Raw genomic sequence first — 15,423 nt, forward strand, 5'->3', positions numbered from 1 at the left:
GCCGAAGTGGTACTGTACTAGAAAATTTAGAACTATGACTAGTGCGCGTTAATTATCTTTTCAATGCTAGCAACTGGCGAATTTAACATCGCGATGTCCTACGAAGTGTCAATTGTACCCCTTTGGCTTGCTGTTATTGGTTGGATGCCAAAAGGTGCCAAGATGGTAAAATGTTAACACAAATTTTTGGTTTTGTACATATTACCAAACTATGAAAAAGCATCCGCGAAGTGCAGAACGAAAGCGTATTTGAAGGAAAAAACTGCCAAGCACATATTTATGCAAAGAAAAACAAGCCCTGCGCTGTATTCCTTTTCAATAGTTCCGAACCAGTTCTAAATTCATCACCTCAGATATAGATTTCTAATGAAAGCAGTGAATTAAAATCGTTTTTTAAAGGTTTAATATTTCGTTGATTTTGAACTGGTGGGGATCTAGTTACTATCGGACTGGTTCGTTTTTGGCGATAAAGTTCTAGTACGGAACTAGAAATTTGATTCATTAGGTCGCGGTTTCCCTGCAGGGTCTATAAAACTCACACAGCCAAATAAGTGTGTATGTACATATGTATGTATGCACGCTGAAGGACTTTACATTCATTTTCACGCTTGCCAATGTTGACTTTATTCCGCAACTTTTATCTCTTTGTTTTCTCGTTTTTTTCTGTTGCTTTTTTGCTGTTTTTCACTATTTTCATGCTTCGCTTTTTACGCTGCTATCCTTTTGCCCCGCTACCTTTGTGCGCGAACTATAAAGTCTCTTTGGCTTACGCTATGTTGTTGTGCGTTCGTCCCCCAATGATTAATGCACAAATATTTTCACGCTCATTACGTTTGCATGGAATATGTATGTACTCCACCTTCACACAAAATAAATATTGTGCCACCGTGCGAGTGTGGTGTTCTTTAGCATCCTTCAGTTAAATGCAGCAGCATATGCTCAGCACGCGAAATACATACATACATAGCTGCAATTCAGACGCGACTCATTTGCATTTCTCTACGATGAGCATTGTGAGAGGTATGCCAGCTATCTGCTTGCCTACAGTTGAGCTGTGGCGCCCCCTTAACCAAATACATATACACACCTACTTCACTGCTCATCAATAATCCAGCATCACTTCTAGCACCGCTCACCTGCTCTCGTTCACTTTTAACTCAGCGCATTATGCGTGTAACACGCCAAGCATTCATTCAAAATCAACATGGAACTCTGAAAAGTACATAAAGGTGGCCAAGTCGAATAATGCCAACAGTCAGTCAGTAAGTCAGTCAGTCACGGCGTATGCCAGTCGTTTCTCCTGTATTTCAGTCGTTGCCCAATTTACTATTCGCTTTCTCATTCGTACGCTTCCTCTCTTCCAACCTTCTCAGCTATTACTTCACCTGCTCTACTGTCAGTCAATTATTTATGCTGTCAGTTCATCTTGCGCCCTTCATCATTCATCAATTCGTCAATTGGTGTGCCAATAAAAATAGTATTCACACACATACGCGCAAATACATCTACATATGTACATTATTTACACAAGCTCAACTCTTTGTTTTTACATTTACCCATTACAACTCAACTTCTTCTTCATTCTCCTCTTTCACTTCTATCTTGACTCTACACCAATTCCTTTATCAGCATTCTTCAGCACAGCCTTTTGCAAGTCAAATGATATGAAATGCAATTTTAATGCGTTATTTGCTCGCTTTGAATTTTACTGCATCAAAATTATATTAAAATGTTAACTAGGCCATACTGTCGGTAGTCGTACACTCTCGCTTGGGGTTTTGTTCTTTTTACTTAAATAGAAGGATTTAGTTTTTTTATGGCTACTGAATGAAAACAAAATATGAAAGTAGAATGAAAAAAAAAATTTATGAATAGAAATATGTAATCAGAATATTGCACAGCGAAAATATTAAAAATTCTGAAAAATTTAAGCGCGAGCTTTATCTTGACCAACTAAAAGAAGAGAAAATTATTCGAAAATGATATTGCTATAATTGAATTTTGTGAACGGCACTTACAGTCTTCAAGACAAACGGTTAGGTAAATGGAGAGCAGCATTAAAAAAACTTAGATAAAAGCAAAAAATTAGGTTACATACAAATACACAAATATAAAAAAAATATAAATTTTTTAATATGAAACAATTTCAGTGAAATTACAAAAAAATATATTAAAAAATTTATAATTTTGTATATAAAGATAATAAAATTTTTGAATAATTTGTTTTAAGGAAAAGTTGTTGACCAGCATTAATTCAACCAATTTCGGAGGTATTGTTTATCAATTCTTATTACTTTGTTTTTTAGATTAAAAAATAAATAAATAAACAAATTCGCCAGTTGAGCCAAACAAAAAAATAAAGAAAAAATTTGGCGAAAACAACCTTTTTTTTAATATGAAAAATTTCAGTAAAATTAAAAAAATATATTAAAAAAATTTATAATTCTGTATATACCTAAAGATAAAATTTTTGAATACAAAAATTTAATTTTTTTAAGGAAAAGTTGCTTACTAGTTTATCAATTCTTACTACTTTGTTTTTAGATAAAAAAATAAAAACAAATAAATAAATTCGCCAGTGGAGCCAAATAAAAAAATAAAGAAAACATTTCTAGAAAACAACCTTTGTTGTGGACATATTTTGTTGTGAGAGCAATAATCGAAAAAAATAAATAAAAATAGTTCGAAGTATACCGCTGCCAGCATTAATAAAGTTAAGTTGGAATCTGCTAATTTTGTAGGTCTACCCCAAATTTAAGCTAATCTTCACGCGCCAAGTAGGCTTTGCGATTATTTTCCAAAAACATTGAAATCGTATGAAATGTTTTTTTTCGAATGGAGTTAATTTGTGCAGAGAAAAGTTCGTTCGCCGCACTAAAATCCCTTTAGTAGGGCACCCGATTTAAGTTGACTCTACTTTGATCCACCCTCCTGCGGGAGATGGGACAAGCCACAGACGCCAGCACAAGCCAACAAGAAGTTGGGTGACATCTGGAATGTGTCATCAAAGGCGTCTCCTGACGGGAATAGCTTCCGTGAAGATGCTGAGGCCTGTGTTCAAGGCTTACACACAGAAGACTGGTGGATGTTCCGAATAAGCGAACTTATGGTGAAGAGTCTGTTTCGAAATTACCCCATCATTTTAATAATTCTGTCTGTACAAAATGTTCACCAATTTTTTTTTGCTCGGCATTGATCAATTTTCCGTTCGAATGGAATTACACCTCATTAACTGCATTATCAATCACTCATCATTAATGCCAACTTTTGGCACATTTCAACAATTTATTATTACATTAACACTTCATTGATCGTATTTTGTTTACATTTCAATTGTTGGTTTTTGCGCACATTCAAAATTTAATTCACTAATTGATACAGTGAATACATTTACAATTAAATAAACAAAAGTTCAGTGGAATTCCCATAGAAATTATGTACAAATTGGTTCAATTGGAATTACAGTGTATCGAACAAAAATTTTCAAAAATAACTACTCATACAAACTGAACTTAATATGTATATAGTATACTTATATGCGTGGAAAATACAACTTTTGAAATTTTGCTTGAAATTTTTTTTTTAAGCATGCTAGTGGCTTGCGTGGTTTTTCTGAAGAATTTAATGAATGGCTAGCAACTTGAATGACCACCACCACACTGAACTCTTCTTAGTTTAGAGATAGAATTGGATTTAATCAATAGTATAAAAGTGGTTATTTATACAAAATGTTTACAAATATTTTGAAAATCAAAAGCAAGGGTGCATTGAAAAATTAACAGTGAAAAAATTTTAACTTGAAAATTAACTGTATGCTTTTTATTTAAATTCCTTAATTCAAGGCTATTCATTTTTAATTTTCGAAACGGCTTTATTAAAGATTTCTAATTTCCCCTGATAGCCTCATTTCAAAGAAACCCCACACAGGGGTCTTTTTAATTTTAGTTTTAAAGTTTCTACCCTTAAACTCAAAAAAAAAGTTAAAATTTCAGTTCGACTACTATGTAAAGGTATTTAAAATTGAATCAAATATATGATATTTTTTTATTATTTTTCATATTTTGTCGATGAAACTGGGGAAGCTAAAAAAAAGAAAAATTGCATACAAATATGAAATTAAAATTTTCAATTCAAAAACTTAACGAAATCGTCTGCTAAAGTTTAAAATTTTATTAACATTTATTTTAGAAACTTCTTTTTAATTTAGAAGAGCCTAATACCAAAAACTTTAAAAAAATTTATTTTGATTAAAAAATTCAATTAAGCTTTAATTTAGGCCATTTTTAAAACTACACTTTTCTAAATTAAACGAGATTTTTTTAATACTTTCTTAATTTTTAATACAATTTAATTTTCGCCAAAAAATATATTTTGGCAAAGAAAAAATTAGTGAAAATATAAAAATTTAAATTAACTAAAATTTGGAAATTTAAGATATTTTTCAAATTGAAATTTAAAAATTGTAAATTTAAATTTTGTATACCAGAAATTCGAAAACAAGATATATCTTTTTAAATTGGAATAAAAATTAAATTTTTTTAATACTTAGTCTGGACCTTCTTTCCATTTAATATGTTTTAACTATTTCTCATTTTTTAATACGTATAATAAGAAAGTATTTCTGGCATATTTTCAAAAGTTCATAAAGTTATATATTCTCTATTTATTTTTTGATACCAGACACAGTTTTTATATTTTTCTTCTAATCCAATTTGAAATTTCAAAATTTTTATTATTAAAATTTTGTTTTCCGTTCTTAATTTGGAAACCTTTTAAAACAGAAACCCAAAAACAAAATTTGGTTTTATATTTGCTAAATATTTTTAATTTTTAATCCAAATTCTTTTCTAAGTAGTCCTGAAAAAAAAACTGAAAAAGTGTAAAGATGATTATAAAGTATATTTAGCATGTTTTCAGAAGTTTTAAAATTTTAACTCCAATTTGAAATTTTAAAAGCTTAAATAGAAAATTTGTATTTCCTTTTAATTTAGCAAAGTTTGAAAACAGAAACGCGAAAACAAAAAAAAAAAATTATTTTCATTTAAGCTAAAAAATTTAATTGTTCTATTAAAAATACTGTGAAGCAAAAATATAACTAGTTATTCTTAAAGTGAATTTTTTTAATTAAATACCTGTATTTTTTATTTATTTTTAGGTACATATTATGGGTTTTTAAATATTTCTTCTATATTGTAGCATTTTTTTTAGTTTTTTGATTCTCGAATCTTTAAAAGAAAGTCACTTCAATTTTGTGTTTCCCCTTTACCAGATTGGGATGAGAAAATGTGTTGCCACTTTGTAAAATCCTTTTCATAATATCATTTTTAAATTTTGTTTTGGGGTTTCCAAGAAAAGGGGTTTCTAAATTTTGATCTAGACATTATTTTCTATTCCCAAAGAGAGATTTAACATTTTTTTCTTACGTTTTCTAAATTACTAAAATCTTATTTTATCATCCATTTCATGTCATATCAGTTTTGAGTTTTAATTTTTTTTCTAATTCCTTCCATTTTTTAAACTTTGGAGCAATAAATTTCAAAAATTAAATAATGAGGCATATTCTGGATTTCGTACGAATCGAAAATTTGAAATTTTTTATTATTATGCTTGTTTTTCAATTTACCCCAAACAAAATTTTTGATATCTTAAAAATCCACTGATGCCAACCTTTTACCCAATTTGACACTTCAACACCTTAAAGTTGCTGGGCCAAAAATGTCTGTTCTTGCAACAACTACGAAAGGAAACATACCACAATTGCAGCAGCAACCACACCAACAAAGTGCTCGTATAACAATCACAAAAATGAATTATGATTGCGGTCGTTTGACACTGGCAGCAGCAATGAATGCACATACACGTGCACACGCATACTTACAAATTCGCTTACAAGTAGATAGCTTTAATGCCATGAAATGCCACAGTTGACCACACTACATGTGACACAGTGCGTATATGTTGCCTACGGAACGGGCTAGGCGCAGAGACTTATGTAGTACATTCATGGTCCCACACTACGACGATTCACACGTTACGTATACGCAGTGGAGTAAGAGACACACTTCATTGGCAGCTGAGTATTGTATGTATGTACATATGTACATATGTATGCTTGTATGAGTGGCACTAAAGTATGTGAAAATTTTGTGGCGATTTCGGGTAGCTGAAAGGCAAAGTCTGAATGCTGACAATGCTACACAGTTCAGGTGTAGTGGTATCAGGGTTGCCACTGACGAAAAAAAAAATACTTACAATTTATTTGAAAAAAATCTACCAAATCTGGAAAATATCTATCAATAACTCTTTTTTGGTTATTTGAATAAAAACTATGTTTTTGTTCTATTTTTTAGTTCTTTCAATAAAAATTAAAAAAAAAATTTGTATTAAAGAAATTTTTATGTAACTAATGTCATGGTATTTGAGATCATATTAACGGCAGTGATGAAACTAAACAAGGAAACTTCATTTGAGAAAACTTCAACTGGAGTTGTTATAGACAAATACAATTACTCAAAAACCGATTGGTATTTTTTTTTAATATTCACAATGTTTTTCAAGTAAAGTTTTTTTTTGTTTTGTTTGTATAAGGATATTGTTTGCGCTTTAACCAAACCCATAAAAATTAAGCATTCAACCTATATATGTAGATTTAGAAAAATTTCAAAAATTTTCCTCTAAATTTCGAACTTTTACTCTGAATTTTTAGTGCAGTTTTATAGCCCATGGCATATTAGTATAATCATCAATATGCAGCTAAAAATTCCTGTTAATTTCTTAACATTTTTTGCCGCCGGTCTTATGTGATTTTTTTTATTAAACAATACCCATTTATAAAAACTGGCGTTGAAATTTATAAAATAAAGATAACTTCGAAAAATAAAGCGGGAGCGAAAAGTTATATTTGTTTTTCAAAGACAATCGGCCTTATCATGAGTTTAATTTTCCCCGAATCGGTTCACTTTTCACTTCTGGTTTCCATATACAATTTATTATGGACGGATGACTCATTTTTGGGTAATTTTTTTCAGGTGAAACTCAGGCAGAATACTTTAAAAAAATCTACAAAAAATTAATAAAAATTTACCTCTTTACCAACCCAAATTTTTTCTACCAATTTTGGTGATAATTTAGCAAAGTGGTAACCCTGAGTGGTATAGAAATAGACATAGGAGAGAGCGTTCAGAGGCAGAGCGTATGGACGAACTACATAGTATAACAGAAATTAGCGTTGTATAAGGTGAAAAGAAGATGAATTCGCTTAGTGAAAGGTGTGCACGTTGAAACTCTGTGGCTGTTGTGGCTTTTGCGGTTGCAGTGCGTCAATTGTGGCATTGCTCGTATGACTGTTGGTTGCAGTTGCATAAAGGTGGAGGAAGTGATGCTGTGTGAGTGCGCACACAGGAGGGCCTGTGGTTGTACTAAATGCCAGCTGAGGTAGCAAATAGCCAAGCAACAGAGGTAGCAAAATAATTGCTAAGATTGGAATTTATGAGGTTCAGAAATTGAATTGAGATGGATGCTGTCAAATTAATTTAGGTATTTTAATATATTATCGAAAATAATTTATTTGGTTTATTATATAAAGAATTTTATGTTTTGTGAGCCAATAATAATAATTTTTTTATATTTTTTTCATGTTAATTTATGATGAAAATTTTACTCACCTTCGGAACACCGCCCGCTCTTATATCGCTTACTTGACACAACTCGATGACGTCTCCTTCCTGAACAGGTGCGTATAATTTTTATAAAGAATTGAAAAGTGAAAAAATGGAAAATTAGTGAACAACATAAATACTATGTATGTACCTATTAGAGATGCGCGATTCATAGATTAAATATTTTTTTAATTAATCACAATCCTGAATAATAAAAAATGTGATCAGATCAGATTCTGATTAATCAGTTCCTGAGTAGTTGCTGTTTACTTATAAAAAGTGAGTTGACATTTTTTTCAATTTCCTACGAGTTTGCTGACAAAGCCAATGAGCATTTTTTATACTATAGTACAATATTTTTCTTATAGACGAAAATAAATATAATGCCAAATAAGCCCCTTACTACGTTGCTCCTCGAAATGGAAAAATACCAATTTACATGTGCGTATAATTATTTTATTCTTTTTTTTTAAATAAAACTAAATATGGCAGCAATTATTCAGGTTTCTGACTAATAAAATTATTTAGATTTTAATCAATCGCAATGTAATTAATCAGAAAATCAGTCACTTCGATTAATCGAAAATTATTATTATTTGGTTACTTAATTAATCAGTTTTCGATTAATTAAATAATCGCACATCCCTAGTACATATGCTATATAAATTCGATATTGCATGCTTTTTAAACAAAAATTATTGTGCTCATAAAAAATAGTAACTCGTAACTTTTTTATCTTCTTTTCCCTTTAGTAGTTTCAGCTATTTTGGTTTCTTGTTAAAATATTTTATTTTAATATTTTCCAAAATTTCAAAATTTTAAATTAAAAAAAATGTAAATTTTATTGTTCGGATTTTGAAAGAAAATTTCACCTCCAATTTGGTGTTAATGTGCGTTGTTCTTTTTTTCCAAATATTTTGGAAAATTTTCTCGAATAACTATTTCTTTACTATTACAAATCTAAAATCTCAAAATTTAGCTCATTTGGCTCTTTGCTTTTAAATATTGATTTTTTTTCTTATTTTTTTGCTCCAAATATTAAAATTTAGGTAAAATATTCTACATAAAACTACTCACCCTTCCATCGCTCTTCCAATACAAAAAGAATCCATATTCATCAACTTTGAACAAAGCATCCTTTTCAAAGTCATTTTCCTTGGTTTCCTTTTCATTCTCAAACCAGCGATCGAAAACGCAACCGGTGGTTAGTTCCTCCGGCACGGGAATAATCCAATCAAATTCGTACTTCTTTGTCATTTTGAATGGCTGCCGTTTTAGCGCTCAACCAGCAAGAACTAAAATTGCTTCTATTTATTTACAAATAAAGTACACTGCGCACTTATTTATAAAATTTTTCTAAACGAAAAGCTAGTGAGCATGCGAGTTAGTGTATTTGTAGCTGTCTCACTGGCACAGCCTTTATTTGGCAAGCAGTGAAACAGGAAACTAGTTCCTGCTCTCGGCTGTTGTGACTAGATGAGCATTTTGTGTGTAGGTAGTAACTCTTGACCTCTGAGATTTAGATTTTGTTTCCCTCACTTGCCACTGAGTAGTTTGCATTTACATTTTTGTACTGTAAGAATTTTCGCACCAAAACTTTATATTGGTGGCTTTTTTCTCTTGAGCCTGCTATCGCTTGTGGTTGGGGTATGGAATGACTGAGATCCTTCGTACAAATCTGCAAGTACATAGATGAATAAAATTGTATATTTAGTAGAAATACCTTGCATATTTTTGATCGTTTGCTTTTGAAGTTTGGTTAAATATTTGCAGGGTTTTTAAAGTTAATTTTTTTTGCTATGTTTTTTTTGAAAATACGGCTCATTTAAATCAAACTTTAAATTTTTATACAGACCTTAGAAAAATGCAACAAATATTAAACTTTTTGATTTATGTAGTCTGATGAAGTGCTAGTTTTAAGCGGCTAAAAATTGCGTTGATTTGTAATGTTTTTGAAAACAAATGCAAAAGCTGTCACAAAAAAAAAAAAGATTAAACATTTACATCATTTTTTAGCCGGTTGAGACTTACACTTCGTGAGACTAAAACTGTATGGGCTATAAAACTGCGTACCCAAAAGTTTTCTAAAAAGACAGATTAAGAAGCTAATATTTGGGGTATAAAAATGCATACCTAGATCGAAAAATTCATATTTAAAGATTGAAAAATTGTAGAATTTTTCTAAGATGTGTATACAAATTTAAATTTTGATTTATATGGTTCTTATAAAAAAATTTTATCTTAAAAAACCTTGCAAATATTTAACAAAAACCAACATGTACTCAGTTTAAGTTAAAAACTTTTTTTTTTAATTTTTAGAAAGTTTTTATTTAGAAATATTGTGGATTGTGGTTCTCCTTTTTCTTAATCGGCCCTGTAAACGCCTAAACGATTCAGTCCAACTTCAATAAAGCACATGGTTGTCACTTATAAATTAATTAATTTCATTTAATAATTTTGATATAGTTGCAACTAAAAAATATTTTAATTATGAGAATTTAATAAATTATTTGTAACTGCATAGCTCAACAAATTTTTATCGGGTAATCACCTTAATTTAAGTCGAAAAGAAAATTTTTTAAAAAAGCTTTTTAAGAGTGTTGCCAGCCATTTATTAAATTGAGATTAGTTAAATTTGTGAAAAATTTAAAATTTTCAATCCTGTGTGTAAACAAAATAAAAATAAATTTTTGAATATTGCGTATGACATTTTTTTTAGAAAAGAATTTTGGAGTTTTAAGGTCTTTTCACATTTATTCGGTACTTTTTTAAAATCTCTAAGTTTCAGCGGTTTTTTCAAGAAATCTTGAGTTTTCGCATCTCTTTCTCATACGTTTTGATTTATTTTTCAATATTTTTCGGATTTAGTCAGGGTTCGGAACTTGCAGTTTCCGCGGATAAGAAACAATTGGAGTTTTTTGGGAACTTTACCAAATTTTTTGAACATTCCGAATTGGTTTGGCGTTTGATTTTTCGGGGAGTTTTGAAAACTTTCAAGTTCAAAGGTACATTTAAATCTTAACTTTTATGAACTTTCGTTCCCTTTTCGGAATTTTTCCGATTTTTTAAGAATGTTTCCGAATTTGATGTGATATTTTTCGAAACAATTTCAGAATTTCTTCGGGATACTTAAAGCGCTTTTCGTGGTTTTTCAGATTTATTCGGGAATTTTTTGAAAAACTCTAAGTTTTAACGGATTTCTTACGAAATACCGAACTTTCGGATGCTTTCAAAATTTTTCGGCGGTTTTCTTAGTTTCTTAGAGATTTTTTTAGGGTTACTCAAAATTTTTCGGAACTTGCAGGTTCAGCTGATTACGAAACTTTTTACATTATTTTGGCGTTATTCTGGGCTTTTTGAAATTTTCCATGTTCAAATGTATAACTAAATCTTAACTTTTATGAACTTTTTTAGCGTTTTCCGGGTTTTTCTTAACTTTTTAAGATCTTCCTGGTTCATCGCATTCAGGAGCTTTGGGGATGTTCGGGATTTTACCAAATTTTGCGGACCTTTCGACCTGTTTTGGCGTTGTTTGGGATTTTTTTCGGGGCTTTTTGAAAATTTTTAAGTTCAAAGGTACAATTAAATCTTAATTTTTATGAATACCTAAAAATAAAAACTATGGCTTAGTTTTTGTCTAAAAACAACAGTCCAATTTTATCTTTTATTTCTTGCTTAAAAAATGAAAGCCAAAGCGGGAAGGTTTACTAAATGTTTTGAATAAAAAAAAAAATGTAGGGCTTGGTAGAGTCTCTGAAGCTCAAAGCTTTAGTGTGCATTTAATCAATAAAATAACCGATATATTGGTAGCCCCAATACCAGATACATGATGTAAGTATCACCATAAGTGTTCTAAATTTTCAACCAGCTTTTCAAAGCTCTGGCTTTTGCTGCCTTAAGCTGCCTTTACATTAGGCGATTTTCTAGGCGATTCAACATTGCTCTGGAAAAATCGCTCGTGTAAATAGTGATTCAAAAATCGCTCGACTCAAAGTAGAGAGCAAGTAAACTTTTGCATGCTTCAGACTCATTTATGCTTCCGCTGTTAAGATGAGAGCATAATTTTGAGCTGATCGGTTAGGCGAGTGACGCTACTTGTGTGCCTTGAAGCGCAAGATAGGATAAGACTTTAAAAAAAGTGGGAAAGAAATTTAAAATTATACGAAACTAAACAATTCTCAGTTAAAATAAGACTCACTTAAAGTTTACAATTTGTATAAGCTTGCTGAGAATTGCTGAAAAGTATGTAAAGCGAACGAAAGAATCATAAATAGCACAAGTACTGCTCTTTTGAGTATACATATTTTTTTGCGTACGTAATATGAGCCAAAAGCTTCAAATTTAAAATTTATAAAAGAATGCTCAGGAAGGAGGGTAATTTCATTTTCATAATTCATGAACTGAGCTTTTTGAAAGAGATTAACTCATACTTTCTTACAACATACATACACAAAAACACAATACATACACACATTCGCTGCAACTCTAATAAAACAACAAATTCGATTAGATTGCCCGTCGCTCCGTTACTGAATGAGGCATTCTCTTTTGCCTTTGTTATTGTGCAATAACTGTTGGATACGATTTTTTGGCGAAAATCTTTTTATACTTCAGCTTCGTCTAAGAAAATTATATCTGCTTGATCTATACATCTCCTGCTTCCCTTTTGGGCCTACTTGGAGGTGTCTGGGCTCGTTATTGGCTCTATCTCTATTAGATTGATAGCTTAAGATACTTATACATACTTGAGTGGTTAGGCGCTTTGTAGATACATATGTACGTATGTATATTATATCCTGCAGGCGCCTAGAAATATGCTTTGTACAGCGCCTTCATGCTGTGTTTTAGGAATGCCTGATTTTACGTTTTGTGTTGCCTTGTTTGGTATTCAAGTATATGGGTCATTAACTTTTAGACGCACTGTCGTATCGATAAAAGGAAATATTTAATTTTTCGGCGGCGTAGGTAGAGGTGGGCGTACGAATGACTGGGGAGATTTATGCTTTTGCTTAACATGATTGGGTTGAGGTGGGCTGTGACATAAATCAGTATTGACGTTACAGTGAAATTTAAGAGAAATCAAGTGCGCGAAAGTTATTTTGTTGATTTTGATTAATGAATTAATTTATTGCCTACTTTTTGGGGTAAATTTTTTTAAATACACATAAAATTCAACTTAAAGTATACAAAGTACAAAGAATTTTTTGCAGAAGAATTTTTTTTTGTTTGCCAAAAATTTTCCCTCTTGAGATCAAAATAAATAATCTACTTTCGCAAAGCTACAATGTTTCGCAAATATTTCGCCTACTTTATTTACATACGTATGTAGAGTCCAATTGAAATACCAGCACTTGAGTTGTATTAAAAACTGAAGTATGTGTGCAAACACCTAAAAGTATGCTACATCAGATTAGTAGTTTACTAAATCCCATGCGTATGCAAAACTAACAAAGGATTTTGTGATTTGTACTCGAGTGCCTTAGCAAGTGAATGAAGAGAATTGGCAAAAAGAGATTGCAAAAGATTGTAGAAGTGCAGAAACGAGAAACGAGTTCAGAAATATTTTAACACAAAAAGTCTATTGCTTTATGTGCTTATGTGCGCCTGAAAACTTGCTTATTTTTTGACTTAAACAAATATGAAATCTTCTAAAAAAATCTCTTTCGAGCGCATCACTGAAGCGTTCAAGCGTAAACACGAGAAACGCATTTTGGCCACTTGTGTCAATTGTCATCAATAATGTTTGTTGCTTTTATTACACAGCCAGTGGCTGTTGTACGTATTTCTTTCGCTATTGCCCATAACTTAATATCCTTGTTGTGTGCCGAAAGTATGTAGCAGTAAACGAAAGTCATAGCTAGAAAATAATGTTAGTTTTGATAGATTTTCTATTTGCTTATTTATTTTCGCCCTCCACAACGTCTTACGCCGGGCAATTTGGTCGTCATTTCATTTCAGTTGCCTCTTTCTATAGCTTTATTTTTACATAAAGCAAGTTTGGTCCATTGCATGTTGTGTGCGTGTGTGTGTGTGTTTGTGGATTGTTGCCTACTTTTAGGTGCTTATGACGTCAATTTTGATGATATTATGATTCAGACAGCGGAAAATAAATTGTCAACGAAGTTGTGGAGATAAATTTGGAGGATGCATAAAATACAAATAAAGGAGGTGTTCGCTTGAATGTCGATAGTAAATTTTAGCAGAAACGTTGCATGCTTTAAGGTGCTGTGGGCATATACGACTTTGTAAACGATTTGAAAAGGAAAGTAGCCATTTTATTCTAGATAAAGCTTCCTTAAATTTTCTTAGTGCGCTTCAAATGATGTGTATTGAGTATTTTTATTGTGTATTTTTCATTTATCGAAACTTTTATCGAACTCTTCGGGATTATTTGAAGGATCTTCGAAATTTTTAGAGCACTTTCTGCTTTTGGGCGGTTTTCGGCAACTTGCTGACTGGCATGCTTCGCTATTTTCGACCCCTTTCCCGGATTTTTCGTTAGTTGTTAGCTTTCTGTAAAGGTTTTTCAGAATCTTTTGCTACTTCTCCATGCTTTTTTCGAACTCTTCTGCATTGATTAATGGCTTTTCGGGGGACTTGCGACTCTTTTTGTTTTTTTTTTCCAATTACATATTTAAATTTAAAGCCAGTAAAGTGAGTAATTTCTTCCAGGTTTAACTTTAGGGCCAGTAATTAAGTCCTACGTAAATAAAATTCTTTTCAAAATCAACCAGTTATAAGAAAAGCCAATTTTTTACAGATTAGCTACGAGATTATAAACCAAACCGTTGCTAAGAAGAAAAATAAGTGAAAAAGTGATTTTTAAGAATTTGGGGTATCGGTATTTTTAATCGTTACTGTTGATGGTTACCGTTATCGTTTGTACTTTAACGTTATAGTAGTTGTATTGTTATAGTAGTAAAATTCGTTACTTAAAGTTAAGTTGGAAAAGGATACCGCTGAGTCTAAACAATTTTTGGAAGCCAATTTTGAAAAAAAAATTTGGCCGAACGATCTCGATTGGAAGGAAAGCAATTTCGATTTTTTTTGTGAACGCAGGCTTCGCCTGTTAAAATTTGTATCATATATTTGGGGCATATACAGTCAGATATTAAAGTATGTTATATCGGAGTTTTTGTTTCGAGGAGACAATTTTGTTGGTCCAAAATTTATTAACCTCAAGTACTCTGTTCTAGTATGTACCCACCAGAAGTAAGTTCTTATCAGCCTATCGTACCACCCTAATACCAGTAAATTACAGCTCCCTAAAAATTATTAAACTTTTGTTAAGGAAGTATATTGATTGTTCCAGTAGAACTATTTACAAATTTTCTCGGAAAAAAACTTGTTTTGTCTTTAAGGTGGTAGGCTTTAATACATTCATATATTCGTATACGTTTTCTTACACCGTTACTTTCGCTTTGACCAAAACTGATAGTTCACTTCAAACATTCTGCATTTCATGCCTAACCCCCTTTGTATCTCCTTCTGCTTCGGCACCCCAGCTTCTCGGCAAATTATTGACCCCCATAAATTTCCATTAAATCATCTTCAGTCATCCCATTTTCTTATCAATTTCTATTGTATTTGAAAGCATGCGGACATGCGTGTAAGCGATGTCAACAACAATAACACAAATATGTTTACGTACGTTTGTATGTGCTAGCGATGCCAAAATATGCGGAAAATTGTGATCCCGGTATTTCGGGATATTTTTTAAGTAATCCCGGGACACACATTGAGGCGTACATTTTATGAATATGGG

The 15,423-nt window shown here is 31.4% G+C and overlaps 1 protein-coding gene across 2 annotated transcripts in view; it reads right to left on the reverse strand.

Annotated features, from left to right (window-relative positions):
* norpA (no receptor potential A) overlaps positions 1–15,423 on the reverse strand; it is a 196,884-nt gene that overhangs the window by 41,751 nt on the left and 139,710 nt on the right. For both annotated transcript variants that reach the window (XM_017614528.1, XM_017614534.1), the window contains exons 3-4: positions 8,736–9,336; positions 7,665–7,724 (exon numbers count right to left, since the gene is read on the reverse strand). In XM_017614528.1, the coding sequence (XP_017470017.1) occupies positions 7,665–7,724; positions 8,736–8,915 (240 nt within the window). In that variant the 5' untranslated portion in view covers positions 8,916–9,336. The remainder of the gene's footprint in view (positions 1–7,664; positions 7,725–8,735; positions 9,337–15,423) is intronic.

This window comes from Rhagoletis zephyria, unplaced genomic scaffold (assembly GCF_001687245.7).
Source record: "Rhagoletis zephyria isolate East Lansing unplaced genomic scaffold, Rhagoletis_zephyria_1.1 Rzeph_scaffold_00019, whole genome shotgun sequence".
NCBI lineage: Eukaryota > Metazoa > Arthropoda > Insecta > Diptera > Tephritidae > Rhagoletis > Rhagoletis zephyria.